Genomic DNA, 16,956 nt, shown 5'->3' on the forward strand with positions numbered 1-16,956 from the left:
CTAGAACATCTTCCTCTGTCCCATTTATCTGTTTAACACACTCTGCTGATTTCTTTCCCATCAGACCCTGAGAAGCCTTTCCCATTCCTGTTGTATCAGTACCTGGACATCACCTTCTATGCAACTTAAAGATTTTAATAATAATAATATGTAATATAATATAATTATTATATTGTAATATTATGCATTTTTAAATAATAATAGTATGTACTTTTCTACCTTCTCCTACCTTTGGTGACTAGTTAGCAAAATATTATCTGTTATCAGCCCATCTTCTTCTTGTAATTAAGCTTGCAAGGAGGTTTTATTCCTCTGCCTGTGATGATCTTTGGTGCCCTAAATTTAATTTCTTTTCATAATCCCTACAGTAGCAAGCAGCACAGAGAAGTTTAACTAATAAAATGTTGGAACTTTGGAAGCAACAAGAACTTGGCAGAAACACCCATGGGATAAGATAAATTATCGTGTTTAAAAACAAACAAGCAGGCACTATAAGCCTCAGTAGGGCTGTGAGCAGTGCTGGCTTTCCATTGCAGAGCCTTGCTGGCTTTTAGAAGAGGGATGAGGGGTGCAAAGGCAGCAGTAAAAGCCATGTGGTCGCTTCTGTCTGTTCTCTTCCTTCCTTCTCAGCAATCCAAGTCACCAGGTGCTGCAGAGCACCCTGCAGCAGCCCCTCCTGCAGGGACAGGCACAGGCAGCAGAAAGCTGCTTTTCCTTGGATTCAGGCTCAGAATTCTTTGTGCGGGAGCCCTGAACTAGCCTGTAGAACCAAGTGGTCAGGGAAGAGACACTAGAAATCCATCCCAGTTTCTGATGTCAAGCTTGATTCTTTCATCTGCAAAGCAGGATGGAATATCATTTCAAAATATGCAAAGCTGTTGCTTTGGAATGATGTCTTCACATCTGCCTTTGGATGGGGAACTTAGTAAATAAATCTGAAGGCAGCACTGAAAAAATGGGAGTCCCTAACCACTCTCAGCTTTGCCACTGTACTTCAGCAGTGCAAAACACTTAGAAAATATCACTTATAGATATGGTTTATTGCACTTAGAAATATGGCTTATACAATGTGAATTTTGTCCTGGTGTTCAGGGTCACAACACTGAATTTTACTTAAATATTTCAGTTACTCTTGTATCCCTCTTCTTTTACCCAAAGGCATTCACTGAACCAAGGTGGTGTCACATTTTTAGCATTGCCCTTTAGAAGCTGAATGAACTTTAAAAGCAGCTTTTTATTTTCTCACTGAAACTAAATAGGCTACATCCTGAAATTTTAAACCACTTAAAATTGGCTCATAGATAAACCTTTTATTTATTACTTATATATTAGTTATTTATATTGTATAGTACAACGGTGTGAGTATGACTTTAGTAAAAAACTGCACTCCTATCATAGAATTATTTCTCAAGCTCAGGAACAGACTCACAGCAGAAGAAAGCCTTAGGGTCTATCAGGTAACAACCAAATGTAAAAGCAAACATCAGGTTCTCTAGAAGTGAGGTGCACAACTGCCTTTGAGAGAAAGATCATCCTACACTCACAGCGAGATGTTCTCTTTCTTTTTGGTAATTGACAGTAAAAAGAAGTGCTGGAGTACCTGGTGGATGAAATAAGGGGCTGACATTGGGAGGAGGGAACAGTGGTTGTTTACTGGGGCTAGAAACACTCGTACGAGGTGCAAACCTCATCTAGCAGCAGGAATACTTGCTACATGAACAAGATTTACTGACAGACTCCATCTGTGCCTTCCCACCAAACAAGGTCACTCAGTCAGATCCTAGGAAGCCTAATGAGCAAAGTTGCCAAGTCTCTGCAGTGATAATGGAGGCTTGCTCTGACTTACGCCTCAGGCACTTGCAATATTTTTAGTACTGGAAAATAAAACAGGGTAGAGGAAAAAAGGTCATAATTTTTATCAAACCAGTCCCCCTTGAGAAATATCAGTGTGCGTGCCTGTGCATGAATATACCTGGGTATTTTTTCTTTCTTTTCCTGGTGATTTGCAGTTTACTTTACTCTTGAGGCACTCCTTCATCTTGGGATTCATCCTGGCCATTCATCTCACATCTGCACCTTGGTTATGGAAACATCACTGTGGTGGTACCATGCCCCTTCCTTACAAAAGGCTGTATCAACAGCATGTGTGGTGGCTCCAGAGCTGAGGGAGAGGCTTTAGCCATGGATTTTTGATGTTCATCAATTTTCTGCCTGGAGTTTCTGTGATACAGTCTGGTCAACTTACAGGAAATATTGTGGTAAGGGACAAAAATAAATTTAGAGCATTGCACAGGCCCAGGAAAAAAGTCTCTGCTAAGAACTTTTAGTATTCACAGCTGATTTGTTCCTGTAGACAAGCTGATAGTTAAACCAAAACAACTGAACCGCAAGTACCCTGAATCCCTTGTTTGATCTAGGATCTATTCATGTTTATCTGCTTTTGATAGGAATATCTGGTGCAGTGTATGTTTCCAGTGTATGTTTTTGCACTGCCTGCAAAAAATTAGCCCCTTATTTGACTTCTTAGTGAGTAAAAGAATTCTTGTCTAAATCTGTGAGATGGCATTAAGGAGACCAAAACCATCATGTAAAACAGTGGAATAAGAAGAGAAATTTAGGTGGACAGTCAGTGAAGTTTCTCAGTGCCATCCTTTAGTGCGGGATGGAATGTTTCTGGAATGAAATAGTGCTTCTTGTGGTGAGAGATGTGTTGCAATGTACGGCTGTCAGAGTCTTAGTATGGAGAAGATGTGGAGCAGATCTTTTGGAAATGGCTTTACCCTGCAGAATCCATTCTGTGTCACCTTCTGACAGGATTCTGTTCTGCCCCTGAGTCAGTGTAAACTAACTCAGGTCCTAATATCTCACATACAGAAAACTTCTTCACAGGATGGGGAGTCACATTTTCTCTTGTGTGCCTTCACACTCAATGTATACAACAGGACATTGCCAAATTGCACACCTGGTGATCAGAATAGAGCATTAATTTAAAAGTTCTAGGGGATAAGCTTCCAGGAAAATGCACATGCACAAGTGAATATTTCCATATTCTGGAGGAGATGTCTCTACAATTGCCAAGGGACTCTGCATAGTGACACTGGCACTCAGTTGCCTTGTAAAATACAATGGTAAGAGATGTCTTTATGCAGTGATATAACATCACTGACTGTGGTAGAAGTAGATCTACAAGTGGAAAAGACATGAAAATTTTAATTCTGAGTTGAAGAATACACCAAGATTATGAATTAAATTTTTATTTATTGCTTAACTTACAAAGACACTGTAGCTCAGGCTCTGCAAATATCCATTTTCCAGCAGTGAGTGCAGACTGGAAATGCAGAACTTGGTGTTAAGCCCAAGGCTTTTTGGGATATCTGTCCAAATTTCCAGTGTAGGATGTCCTGGATTGCCCACAGCTTTCAAATGGCCCCTGAAGTTTGCTGTAAGCAGTGCCAAGGCTTTTTTTAGCAATACTCACACTTCTAAATTCCCAGTTACAAGTGGGGGGTAACTAGTTTAGCAATATGAGCTATATGGAGGTAGGAATTGATGTTTTTCCCCTTATTCTCTGTTGTTTTCTGCCATCTGACAGACTTATAAAATGACAGCTCTGCCCATATATTCAAAAACATATCTAATAATATAATGACTTACCTAATAATCAAAAAGTCCTTTCTATTGCCTGAGAGATGTAATGAAATGTTCTGACGGGTGGGGGTGGAACAGTATGAAATCTCCAAACTGACAGCAAGCATGGTATTAGTTCCCGTAAGACAGAACAGCACAGATGTGCACAGAACAGCACATCACCCTGCACACACACTAAGGAGAAATGAAGTTTAAGGTGCAGTCTCTCAGCTCTTCTCCCTAAAGAGCAGGTACTTGTTCCCTGAAATCCTTGTCCCTCCGTTCCCCAGTTCACTCTGGCACACCACACAGTATTTCACAGCTGAAACTCAAAGCAGCTCTGTCCTGGCTGTGCACAGATCTTGAGGTGCACTGACAGCTTCACCCTCAGGCACCGGAATTGCCAAAAACCTGAAGTTTTTTTCTCTCCCGTCCCATCACATTTCTGCTGGTAATTATTTTTATTTCTTTTCCCTTCTGACCTTGCCCACAGCCATGCTTGGCTCCATGCTGTGTGTACCAGTGTTCTTTTCCAGCCAGGCCACCTCTCATCTCCCTTTGCCCTCACACCTCACCTAGGTCAGCCTAAGCCCAAGCTTTAGGTCAGATCTAAGCCCCGGCTTATCTGTTGCTCCACTGCAAAAACAAGACAAGAACTGTGTGGGAAGTGGATTCGTAAAGAATTCTCAAAACCTGGCAGAAAGCTCACACAGTCTTGTACATCTCTGTGCAAACACTGAGTTAAGGTGTGATGACTTAGGAAGCCGTATTTCATCAATTAAAATGCTTGTAAACACTTTTCAGCCTATTAGCTTTTACAACACAATGCTTCTAACACCAATCACCTATATTTTTACCTCAGGTGATCCTACTACAATCCATCTTTCACAGTTCTAATTCTCTAAAATATCTAGTCTTTTCACAAGGGCATATTTTGAAACTTATTAAACTTATGAAACTTATTAAAAGTTATTTCTTGTTCAGTCTCTCTCTCAACAATGTCATCTCTATTCTAGAGCCTTCCTAAATCAACACACCTTATCTCAGTGTTTACATACAGATGTACAAGACTATGTGAACTTTCTATCAGGTTTTGAGAATTCTTTACAAATCCATTTCCCACAGAACTGCACCTTGAGTGTGGGATTCCAGGCACTTCTCATAGCTGTCTCACCAAAACTGGCTGTCTGGGCTTAAAAAACACCAGTTTATTGGGTCTTCCTGGAAAATGGGTGATATTTTGAAAAAGTATTAACTCTGGCTTTCTCTAAAACATTATTTGTGTTGGATTTTCCTTTATTTTGCAGTTTTCTTTAGCTTTTATAGTTTTGCATGGCCAAAAAAAATAAAGGAATTATCTCAGATGGCTGCTCTGACGCTGGATGGGAGAGCAAGTCATTTTTCTATAATATGTATTTCATGAAGCTCCTCTCCTGACCCATATTATTCAGTTATTCATTAAAGCTAAAGGATTGTGTATGCTTTTCCTTTGTTGTTGTTTGGGTGTTTTTTTAAGAAAAAAACCAAATATTTTATACATTATAATCAAAATTTAATTTAATTTTATTTATAATTAAAACCATGTCTTAAACTGAAAGGAAAGTTGGTGCCTGAAAAAAACAGTTCAAAATATGTTTTGCTATAGAACCTCTTTACAACAGCAGTGTTGACTTGTAAGAAATTATATGTGTAATCAACAACAAACCTTTTGTGTACATCTTACAATGCAAAAAAACCCACTTACAGAGATCCACAGATGAAGCTATTAGGAAGCATGGATGCAGATGTTGTATTGAACAGCCTTGCACAAATAAAAGGAAGTAAGGGATACAAGAAGCTTCAAGTACTCACTGTGAATAAATTGCATCTAGAAAGACTTGCCACTGGGTAACACAAACCCATATGACATGACTATAAAGAGAGATGAACCTTTTCTTTGGGATCTTCCCATGTCTCTCGTTTAACCTTTCAGTTAAAGATGTTTTAAGCTTGAGCAGCTGTCAATGCAACATTAATATGTGAAAGAAATAGAATGAAACATTCCAGACTTCCTGCAGAGACAGTAATTTGCTGGCTGTTCCCTCTCAGGCTTTCATGGTCCGGTGCCCAGGTGTCCTGTCCTGGAGCTCCCTGCCACGCTCACCGAGGGCTGCATTTCCACTGAGCTTTATCTCAGCCTGATAAAATTGTAATTCTTGATGAGGTTCAGCCAGGCATGCCCTAGGAACTGCAGAAAAGGATGGGGAAGAGTCAGGGAAAGGCAAAGACAGGCAACACTTCTGTCCATTAGTCATAGGACAACTCTTTCATTTCAAGGGAGTTGTTCTGATACAGCTCTGCTCAGCACTGAACAGAGGGTGATTAATGTTTAATTAGTTACAATGCACCTTTTCTAGCAATTAGTGAACACCTCCCCCAGTGATTGAGACCATCTCAGGGTCTGAGACTGGGTTTCCATCACCACCCCAGCACCTGTCTCCTTGTTGCAGCTTGGTTTGGAAAATCACCCACATGAAGAAATGTCCTTCTCTTTGCCAGCTGGGCTCCAGAGGGTTTAACCAACCACTAATAGGACCCCTCATCTGCTGAGTTTTTGCTCATTCATGGTCCTGCCTCCCACCACAAACAAAGCACATATGGAAACCTCTACTGGGATTACTCCACTTGTGTCACTCAAAAGGCACTGACAGTTCCAGTGCCTCAAACAGTGTCCCATACCGTGTTTCCACACAGGGAAAAGCTAATAATTATAGCAGTGACTCTTTCTGTGACTGGGTAATATGTACAGGGTGTATGATCCATTTCTCTAAAAGAAAAAAAAAAAAAGTACTTTTATATGGCAGCATTGGCAGTGAAACTGATTTTTAACAAGTACTTCAGGGATTCCAGATGTCACTTGACAAGTTGAGCAAAAGTGCTAGCTTTTCCATCAGTCTGTAACAAGTAATCATCTAACAGTTGCAAGATTACTCAAGTGGCTCTAAGATTATTTTTGCAGCCAATTTCAGTCCATGGAATTGTAGAAATAGTCCCTGTCATGGTTTGACCCTGGCACAATGCCAGGGCCTTTATGAAAGGTGTATTTTCAAAATGCTTATTGTGAGATGTGACTCGGAAACAGAACAAAGCAGGTTTTAACTTGGGGATGGAGGGAAAAACACAACACTTTAATAATCTACAACACAGAAACATAAGGGAAAAAGAAAAAAACCACACACAACAATCCACAATGGAACACCTCCAAAACACTCCTCCTCCCCCCACCCCTCTAACACTCAATCCCCTCTAACACTCAATTTTCAGTCCAATACCCTCCTTCACACAACCGCCCCCAGTTCATCAGGAGAGAGGAGTCTCCCTCTTGCACCATGGGCCTCCCCTGGAAACACAGTGGAACCTCCTGTGCTTCCATGTCACACGTGTCAGCTGCCCAGAGAGAAGCTGCTGTGGTGACCATCTTCCTTCCATGTCCAGTGCTCTCACCACCGGCCATGGACCCAAATGCTCCTTAGGTCCTTTTAAGAATGCATTGCCCAGTTCCAAGATGTGGCAGCCTCTCACCATTTGGGACACCTGTCCCCCCCCCATATTTTTACTCTCCTGGGGCCTGGTTCTCGGGAACAGAGATCTTTCGCTGAAGGCAGAGGGCTCCACCACACCCTCCCCCTCAGTCTCTGTTCCCTCTACTTCTCCTTCTTGGCTTCGGGCCAACTGCCTCCCTCAAGGTGCATTCTCTGACATCTCGGAAGAAATTGGTTTCGCCCGTGGCTACGTAAAGAGAAAAGTTCAGCCAAAGCCACTCCAATCATCTCCTCCATCTAGGGCACTCTCATCTGCTAGCATTTTCTTCAACTACTCAAACCTTTCCTTCTTTCCCATCCTCCGTCCCCTCTTAATCCTCAGCTGGGGAGGATCAGTGTTTTTACAGCTTCCATTGTTTCAATACCAAAAGAGTTAAAAGCTCAGCCCGGTCTCCCAGCGGCTGGGCACCTTGCCCCCCCCACTTCTTCTCCTGGCCATGGTGCCAGCACAAGATACCAAATTTCAAGCCAGCACAGTCTCTATCACTCTCTCCCGGGGGGGCTGCCCAAACATCCCAGGTCTCCTCCACCCTGCACCTTGCAGGGCTCCGGCCTCCCTCCCCACAGGCCGCATGGCCTCCCCTGCCCCACCCAGACACAGCTGGGCAGGGAGAGGTCAGACCAGCTCACCAGCCGCATCCAAAGAGGGAGTTTCTGCGGGACTGCTCTGCTTTTAACCCCTGTGTGTTCTCAGAGGTGTATCCAAATCCCCAGTGGCCACACTAGGTACCAATTTCAAATCTGGCCACTGATTGGTTTGACCACGACTTTTCCAGAAACTCACTTCCGGGTCAAACCAAGACAATGCCTAATATCTAATCTAAACTGTGTTATTGAAAGAATTGCTATGAAGGTTGTAGATCATCTGTAGGTCAAAGCACTGATTGAAGTCCTGAGGCCTCAACACCAGGCCCTGTGTGAGGCCTGAACACCAGGCCCTGGGCCAAAGCTGACCTCTTGATGAACCTTCCAACCAAAGGTTATCTTTGCATCTGCTCATTAATGAATTATTATTAGCAGTATGATCTCTGTACATTTTCACTGGTGAAATGTGGATTTACCTGTGCATTTAAAAATCAGACAAGGCCCCAGTCTGGCCTTGTTTGGGGCTTAATGATCAAAGTCACCTCCCTTGGTTCCTCCTTGAGCCCTGGCCAGGCTTTGGGAGGAACCCAAGAGGAGGATGAAACCAGATGTTCCTGCACTAGAAGTGCTGTCAGTTTGTTCATTCAGCACTGTCAGAGCTGGGCCCTCTCACAGCGAGGTTGGAGCCTCACCTGTGGCTGGAGGCACCTTCAGGAATTCCCAGTGTCCAGGAGTGGCTCTGCAGCCCTTGGCTGTGACAGCTTCCCCCAGCTGCTGTGTGGATCTGGGGGATGGTAAAGCCTGACAGGAACTGGTGCTGGATCTTTCTTAATCACTGCTGCAATCTTTGATCTTTGGTGGTGATGATTGAGTGCATTGCTGAGCTGCTCCTATTGTAATTATTTTCAAATAATTATGTGCTTTACTTTTGTAATTTTTGCAGATTTACCTTATATAAATGACACAATTCCTTCAGTTGGTGTCTGTGTCTTTGGTGCTGACCCTGCCCATTGGCAAAACTGACCCTGTGGGCTCCACAGAACCAAGGGGCCATTGTGACACTGCAGGGCCTTGTGTGACCAGGGGACCATGGTGACCCTGTGGGGTTTAATGGAACCAAGGGGCCATTGTGACACTGGGGGCCTCATAGAGTCACAGAGACCATTCTGACACTGTGGGGACTTGTGGGGACAAGGGTCCATTATTTTCCTCTCCCTGGCACTGCCCAGTTCAGCCTTTCCCTGCCCCTGCCCCAGCCCAGCAGAGCAGCAGAGTCAGGTCTGGCCCTGCAGCAGGAACTGGCGGCACTGGAGGTCAGGGACAGCCACTCTGGGTCTGGAATGCTCAGCAGATGCTCAGCTCGGGCAGCTCCTGCAGCCCCAGGGCCAGCCCTGCTGCCCAGCCCAGCAGCAGAGTTGGCCCCGGGGCTCCTCAGGCAGCTCCTGCTGGCCCAGGGACAGGGCAGCCTCTTGCCAGGGCTCCTCTGCACACCCACGGGCTCCTGCTCTGCTCCTGGCCCATGCCAGCTGCCCCCAGAGCCTTTCCCAGGGGAACACGTCTGTGCTGGCCCCAGCAGCCATTGCTGCAGCCCCTGCCCTGCTGCCCAGAGCCCCGAGCTGGGGCTGCTGCTCTGCAGAGCACGGGGGCTGTGCTGCCCGGGGCCCTGGGCTGCCTCTGCTGGGCTCTGCTGCTCAGCCTGGCACACAGAGGCAGCTGATGGTGCTCCCTGCACTGACCCCCTCCCACACAGGCTCTTGCAGGGCATGGAGGGGGCTCAGAGGTGCCTGCCTTGTGCCAGGGCTGCCAGAGGGGCTTGGGGCTGCCCTGGATCCTCCTGGGGGAGTTCCCTGAGGGTCAGAGGAGTCAGTGCCCAGACTCCTTTCCCTGGGCCTGCTGTGTCCCTGGGCTGCAGAGCTCTCCTGGCTCATAGCAGACGTTCAGTCCTTGATCTCGGGGTGACCCCAGCCTGGCCAGGCCTGTGCCCAGTGAGCTCCACTCCCTGCTGGTCCCTGGCACACCCTGTCCCTGCAGGTCCCCTGTGTTCTCCTGGCAGCTCCCAAGGTCCTCCAGACAAACCTTCCCCTGCCATCAGCCCTGGCACAAGCTGCAGAGCCCCTGGAAGGCTCAGCACAGACCATTCCCCATCTGATGGGCACTGGCCACCAACAAGCAAAACCTGACCCAGACCTTAGTCCCCTGAAGGCCCCAGTGAGACCCTGATCTCATTCCACTGAGCCCTGGGAGAACAAGGAACACAAGGAGCCTCTTGAGAGTCCTGAGAGTGACTCTGGAGGGGAGCAAAGCCTTCCTGCCCTACGCTCAGGAGATGCCCTTTGCTGGTGGAGCTGCTGTGCTGGAGCCCAGCTGTGTCCCAGCAGTGCCCATGGCCTGTCCCTGCCTGAGGGCACAGCACGGACACGCAGCAGGACAGTGGCCAAGCTGCCAGAGCACTCCGGCCTCGCACCCACAGCAGGGCTGGGAAGGGGAGTGTGGAGCTGGGAGGAGCAGATGTGGAAAGAGCCAGGGCCATTGTCCCTGGCCATGCTGCTGTGCTGGGAGCCCCTTCCCTCCACCTCTGCTCACAGGCACTGCCCCTGCAGAGCCAGAGAAGGGCTGAGGAAATGCCTTGGACACACAGCTCAGGGCAGACACTGGTTATTATTCAAATGCATACGGAACAAGCCTCCTGAAAGTCTTTATGTTGCAAAAGAAAAGCAGATGTTAATGTAGAAATGCTAAGAGTATTACTCCAGTAATTTATAAAAACATTATGACACTGTAAAAATAATAAGAAAAGGTCCCAATGACAAAATGGACAAATAGGAGAAAAAGGGCAAGATTGTAAAGAGTTACCTTCTGTAGGTTGTGAGCAGAAAAAAGAGAGTTTATTGCTTCTGAAAAGATAGAGTCATTCTTTTCCTCAGGGCATCCTTGAGCTCCTGGTTCCTCAGGCTGTAGATAATGGGATTCAGGGCTAGTGGCACCACTGAGTACAGAACTGAAAGGGCCACATCCAGGGATGGGGAGGAGATGGAGGGGGGCTTCAGGTGAGCAAATGTGACAGTGCTGAGAAACAGAGAGACCACAGCCAGGTGAGGGAGGCAGGTGGAAAAGGCTTTGTGCCATCCCTGCTCAGAGGGGATCCTCAGCACAGCCCTGAAAATCTTCACATAGGAGAAAACCATGAACACAAAACAGCCAAATAGCAAACAGACACTAACTGCAATAAGCCCCAGCTCCCTGAGTTGAGATTTGGAGCAAGAGAGCTTGAGAATCTGTGGGATTTCACAGAAGAACTGGCCCAGGGCATTTCCATGGCACAGGGATAGGGAAAATGTATTGGCCGTGTGAATCAGTGGATAGAGAAAGGCACTGGCCCAGGCAGCTGCTGCCATGTGGGCACAACAGCCCTGGCCCCTTGTCCCCATGTCAGGCTCTGGGCTGGATCCTGTGCAACATCCTTTGCTGGAGGCTGTGGCTCCAGGTGGAGTGGGGGGATACCAGGGGACAGGGACCCTGCTGGGCATGAACAGCATTGGACTTGTTGGGAGAAACTGTGAGGGGGAGCTGGGGCAGAGTGAGTAACCCGGTGACCTCACACAGCCCTCCTGGGATGCCACACAGCCCATCTGGGATGTCACAGCTGGCTCTGAGATGTCACAGCCCGTTCTCTAATGTCACACAGCTGGTCTCTGATGTCACAGCCAACTCTGTGATGTCATAGTCTGCACTGTGATTTCAGACCTCTGATCTGTGATGTTACAGTCTGTCTGTGAAGTCACAGAGATGGCCTGTGATGTCATAGCTTCTCAATGACATCACATAACCCACTCTGTGATGCCATAGCCCATTCTGTGACCTCATGTTCCCAGATGATCAATTGTCTACACCAGGTGAGCTGACACCTGGAGCTTGTTCTCCAAAATCCCAGGCCTATGGAAACCATATAATGCCCATTGTGTGAGGAGGGGAACTGGAAGCTCACCAGCCTCAGTGTCCTGCCAGCTCAGCCAGGCCCACTGGAACATTGGGGTCCACAACCACCAGGGACCACCAGAGAGACCCCCAGGAGAGTAGGGGAGGGGAAATACGTAAGTGATTTTGGGAAAATTATTATCAGATGTATATTTAGTCTGGGACAATCAATGAATATCTATGCAAAATACAGTATATAAAAAAGAAACTTTCCTGTACTCAGCATGCACGGCTTTGGGAGAAACCATTCCCAGTGCATCCAGCTGAATAAAGAATGCTGCTTCTCAATGCTACATTGGTGTTAAGGAGTTTTCTATTTTACTGAATTTTCGGTAACACTCCCACCTCCAAGGAAAGCTCTGTTGTCTCCTGCTGTTCACAAATAGAGAAGGGCTGGTGGCAGATGTAGTTGTCGGAGTCTGCCGGGGGTACAGTGACCATGAAATAATCAAGTACTCAATATTCTGTGAAAGAAAGAGGGGCAGCAACAAAACTTCTACACTGGAATTAGGAAGGGCAGACTTTGGCCTGTTTAGAATGCACATTTGCAGAGTAACAAATCAGGTACTGATTTTTTTAAGGGAAACACCCCTTAAAAACAAAGGGGTCCAGGAAGGATGGACACACTTCAAGAAAGTAATCTTAAGAGGAAAGCAACAGTCTGTTCCACTGTGGCAAAAGATGAGCTAGAGAGGAAAATGACTGGCCCAGCTGACCATGGAGCTGTTGTTGCAATTCAAGGGAAAAAAGAGGGTGCATCAACCTTGGAATGAAAGTCAAGCAACTTAGAAAATGTTTAAGGATGTTGTTAGATCATGCAGAACGAAAAGGAAAGAGGTGAAAGCTCAATTAGAGCTTAACCTGTCCACTTCTGTAAAAAATAATAGAAAATGTTTCTAAAAAAAATTAATAGAAAAACATGGGATAAGGAGAACCTCGAGTCTTTTTTGGATGCAGTGGGGAATATAGTAACTAAGATAAAGAAAAGGCTGAGCTACTTAACACCTTGCTTGTCTCAATTTTCAATATTAGGACAGGTTGCCCTCAGGACAAGTGTTCTTCTGAGCTGGTAGATGGGCACAGGGAGCAGAGCAGTCCCCTGGAATCCAGGAGGAAGCACTTGGTGAGGTGCTGAGCCACTCAGATGCTCACAGGTGTATGGGACCAGATGGGATCCGTACTAGGGGGATGAGGGAGCTGGTGGATGAGCTCCCCAAGCTGCTCTCCATCATTTACCATCAGTTCTGGCTCAGCAGGGAGGTGCCAGAGGAGTGGAGGTGCCAATGTGAGCCCATCCCCAAGAAGGGCTGGAAGGAGGATCTGGGGAACTCCAGGCCTGTCAGCCTGACCTTGGTGCCTGGCAAGGTTATGGAACAGATCACCTTGAGAGCCATCACAGGGCACCCACAGGATGGCCGAGGGATCAGAGCCAGCCAGCGTGGATTCCAGTATCTGCACTGATGATCTTCATGAGGGGACTGAGTCCAGCTGTGTCTGTCCGAAACTTCCCTCATTTTTTGCCTCTCAATCGTCATGAAAGCCAAGACCACCAGGGAAAGGAAAAGATCCTGTTCTGAAAATCCAGGTCTGTCTGGTCCACCAAGCCAGATTATTGCCTACGGGTGTGTTTGCTCAACTCATGGAACACTGCACCCGAGAAGGGGCAGTGTGCTCTCCTTCGCCTGCATCACCTAGCAACGCTAGTGCTGGAATTTCTCCACCCTTCTGGCTTGGCTGGACTTTCTCTCTGGAAGGACCTTCCCGGAGGTCACCACTAAAAGACCCTCCATTCACCGTACATCAACCGCCATGACAGAGGGACTGAGATGGGAGAAGGTTCTCCCCTCAAGGACTGAGACATGTGACCCCTACATGGAAAAGCTCCCCTCTTCTTCCCAAAAGGACTGAGACTGAAATCCCTACCGTAGGGTGAAAGAAGGCGTGTGTGGGGACCAAAGCAAGTTTTGCAAGCGACCACTGGACCGAGAACACAATGGTTCTTGCCTACGACATCTGCTGCTGACGACCCCTGCTCCTGATGGACTACTGATGGACTCCTTGTACCCTTTATCAATAGACTATTTTGAAATGTGTCCCCTTCCCCCATTTCAAAAGGACTATAAAAAGGGTTAGAGCTGACTGATACCCTTGAGATCTCCCCTGACGTGAAGACGACAGGCCTCTTCGTCGACCGGACTTTGAGGGACTTTGTCATCTGCACGTCTGGTAGCTATACACCTCCTTGCCTTTCCTCTCTTCTTTTCCTTATTCTTTCCCCTTTCTTCATTCCCCTTCTCTCAAATGCATCTTTGCTATGGCTATTCAATAAAAGTATATCTGTTTTGATTTTACTGCAAATGCCCTTGTCGTGACAGTTTTTGCACCCTGAGATCAGTGAAAAAGAACCTTCACGACTCACATCCTTAGGACGGATCGTGTCACCACACAAAATAAAAAAAAAAAAAGGAAAAAAAAGATGTAATCTCCTCCTTGATTGCAAACACAGAGACAGCTGGAAAAAAGTAATTTATACAGTGCAGGATCAAGTGAGGAATGGTGACACAGCCTAGAATTGAAAATACACCAATCACCCTGTACAATAAAAAGAAAATTTGATGCTTATTATAAGTTAATGCCCACCAGATTGTTCACAAAATAGAGTGTCTGGAAACATCTTGTTCACAGCATTTACTATTGAAAAAAAGCCACAGAAAATAAATCTAAAAGGCTCATATCTCTCTCCTATAAATCTACTCCCAGGGCAGAGCTGTAGAGAACATTTGTACAGGGTTTGAGCTGGGGAAGGTTTCCACACTCACCCTGCTTTATACTTCCTGAAAATGTTTATTTAAGTTGCTATTTTCCATTGCTGTTTTGACTCCTGTCATTTGAAACACCACAGAAACAGCCACAAAGTGCCAGTACAAAGCCAGAAAAACAAGACAAAGCTCAGAAAGAACAAAGCCTGTTTTGAAATCTGAAGACACCTGTACAAATACTTTTATTTGAAGAAAAATAACCCAAAACTTTTTCAAGTGAAAAATAAACCCTCCAAAACCATATAAATTCAAGTGAAACAATTCAAGTAGAAAATCCACGGAATCACAAAGGAAATGTGCATCCACAGTCAAAACCTACACAGCTCCAGTGGCTACATCCCTTCAAACCTCAAAGCCATGCTGAAACACAGGGATCTCAGCATTTAGGGGTGATTTGCAGCCATTTGGCAGCTGCCCCTGACCCTGCAGAGGAACAACTTGGCTACAACCTTCAGCTCAGCTCAGCTCAGCTCATCTCAGCCACACGTGCTGAACACGTTTGCTGTGCTTGCACACCAAGGTCAGGGTGCAACACATCCCTCACACACCCAAACCAGGGCATGTGACACAAATACCTGTTGTCACAACAAATGGTGCCTCCTGAGGGGAATAAGCACCAGGACCTAATGCCACCCATGCAATGCACCCACTGCAGATGAGTGACAAACCCAACTATCACACTGGGATTGAGGAACCGTAAATGCTGGGCCATCACCAATTTTCATTGCTCTGCCCCTTCTGGTATGTATAAAATGGGTTCTTTTAGCAGCAATGAAATACTGACCTCTGAGAAACTGAATCCATTTCCCCAAAAACCTGAAGATGGGATTTCAGGTTACGATGGCTGTGCCTGCCACTTCCTTTGTGTCTCACCCTCTTGGACACTGCACAGCACAGTCAATTCTATTGCAAAGCTCCCATTAAATAAACTATCATTACATAAACAGCCCCATTTTCACAGCACATATGGTTTTGAAAACTCCCTTTATCCACTGGGCAGCTGCAATGCTGAACAGAAGCTATGGCCAGAATTATGGTACATGGCAGAAAGTTCTGTAAATCCCAAGTTTCTGTGTGTTTTTATTTGATTGCAAAATGTCACATTTCTGACATATGATGGGGATTTACATCTGCAAATGCTCAGCATGTCACAGTGACAGACTGGGGCCATGCTGACTGTATGTTTTGTTAACACTGACAACAACCACAGCCAATAAAACTCAGGGAGTCTTTGTACTCCAAATGTATTCTGTACTCTTTTTCTAATATATTTGTACAAAAGATCTTAACTTCTTCCATTTTCCTCAAGCACTGTATATTCAAAGGTTTACAAAATGTTACAGTTCATAGGATTTCAGGGTTGTATTTTCTTTTGTTCTTTTTCCTTTTAATTTATTTATTTATAATCTCATCCCAGATGTGGCATCAAATGCACACAGCGGGATATCCTTAAGCATTGCTTTGTAGAGTTCTTTGTGTCACCATCCAACATTCTTAATCATGTGAAGATTAGCAGAAAGATTTAGGTGGGAGTAGTGTGAGCAGTAGGAGGGAAAACTGGGTATCTGCTGGTTTAAAACAGTTCCACAGCAGCTCTGTCTCCTTTTCCCAATTTCCCCAGCTCCCAGAACACAAAGTGGAGCAATAACCAACCTTCCCTTCCATTCACCATCTGCACTGCCTGCTTCTTCAGCACAGCACCTAAACCAGGGCTCCCTCATCTTCCTCCATCCCACATCCTGCACACACATCCTGGATAACTTCACAGCTTAGAGCTGGTGGCCAGGGGGAAAAGCTGAACACAAAAGCTTTGGCTGAGGCAGCTCCCAGTTCCTGGTTCCAGTCAGATCTGCAGCTCGAGATCCCAAAGCAAAGGCAGCCACTGGTGTGGTTTGCAAACCACTGCAGGCAGCCCAGTGAGGGAGGGTGTAAGGATCTGAGAGCTCAGCATTCCCACAGAACTTGTCCACTGCAGGAGGAAGCCAGGACACCAACAGTTCCATGTGTAAGACAGGCAAACAAGGGGGCTGGACTGATTATTGGCCCCACAGGCATTGGGAAGTTGTGGATTTCCATCACAGGTCACTGTTCTTAAACAAAGACCACTTAACATGTGCAAAGTAACCACAGAAAACTTCTAACAAACTGTACAAATGACAGGAAAAGTAATTTTTAGGATGCAGTAATTCATTCCTCATCCTAACATGTTAATCTGAATTGATACCTGGGATTAAGTGGCCGCAAGCACAAAAATGCAGAAACTGTAATTGTCATAGGGAAACTCCAGAAAAGAAGTGGATCTGCTGACAACACAACTACAAGAAGACGAATGACAAATTTTGCCTCTGACACATAGGGACTAACAGGAA

General features: G+C 45.9%; 1 protein-coding gene and 1 long non-coding RNA gene across 9 annotated transcripts in view; one reads left to right on the forward strand and one right to left on the reverse strand.

The window, feature by feature from the left end:
* Positions 1 to 1,021: 1,021 nt before the first annotated feature.
* Positions 1,022 to 16,956, reverse strand: part of LOC135287743 (mediator of RNA polymerase II transcription subunit 13-like) — a 49,784-nt gene continuing 33,849 nt past the window's right edge. For 4 of the 8 annotated variants that reach the window (XR_010351286.1, XR_010351285.1, XR_010351284.1 and 1 more), the window contains 2 exons: positions 1,973 to 5,854; positions 1,022 to 1,874 (listed from right to left, as the gene is read on the reverse strand). Coding sequence is in view for 3 of the 8 variants with exons in the window: in XM_064400973.1 (XP_064257043.1) it covers positions 5,712 to 5,854 (143 nt within the window). In the remaining 5 variants the exon portion in view is untranslated. Of the gene's footprint in view, positions 1,875 to 1,972; positions 5,855 to 16,956 lie in introns of those variants that run through there. The other 4 variants (XR_010351283.1, XM_064400973.1, XM_064400974.1 and 1 more) reach the window with 1 other exon arrangement.
* Positions 5,848 to 12,061, forward strand: LOC135287751 (uncharacterized). Its single transcript, XR_010351297.1, has 2 exons — positions 5,848 to 9,106; positions 11,666 to 12,061. It is a non-coding gene; the product is annotated as an uncharacterized LOC135287751 (long non-coding RNA).

This window comes from Passer domesticus, chromosome 31 (genome assembly GCF_036417665.1).
Source record: "Passer domesticus isolate bPasDom1 chromosome 31, bPasDom1.hap1, whole genome shotgun sequence".
NCBI lineage: Eukaryota > Metazoa > Chordata > Aves > Passeriformes > Passeridae > Passer > Passer domesticus.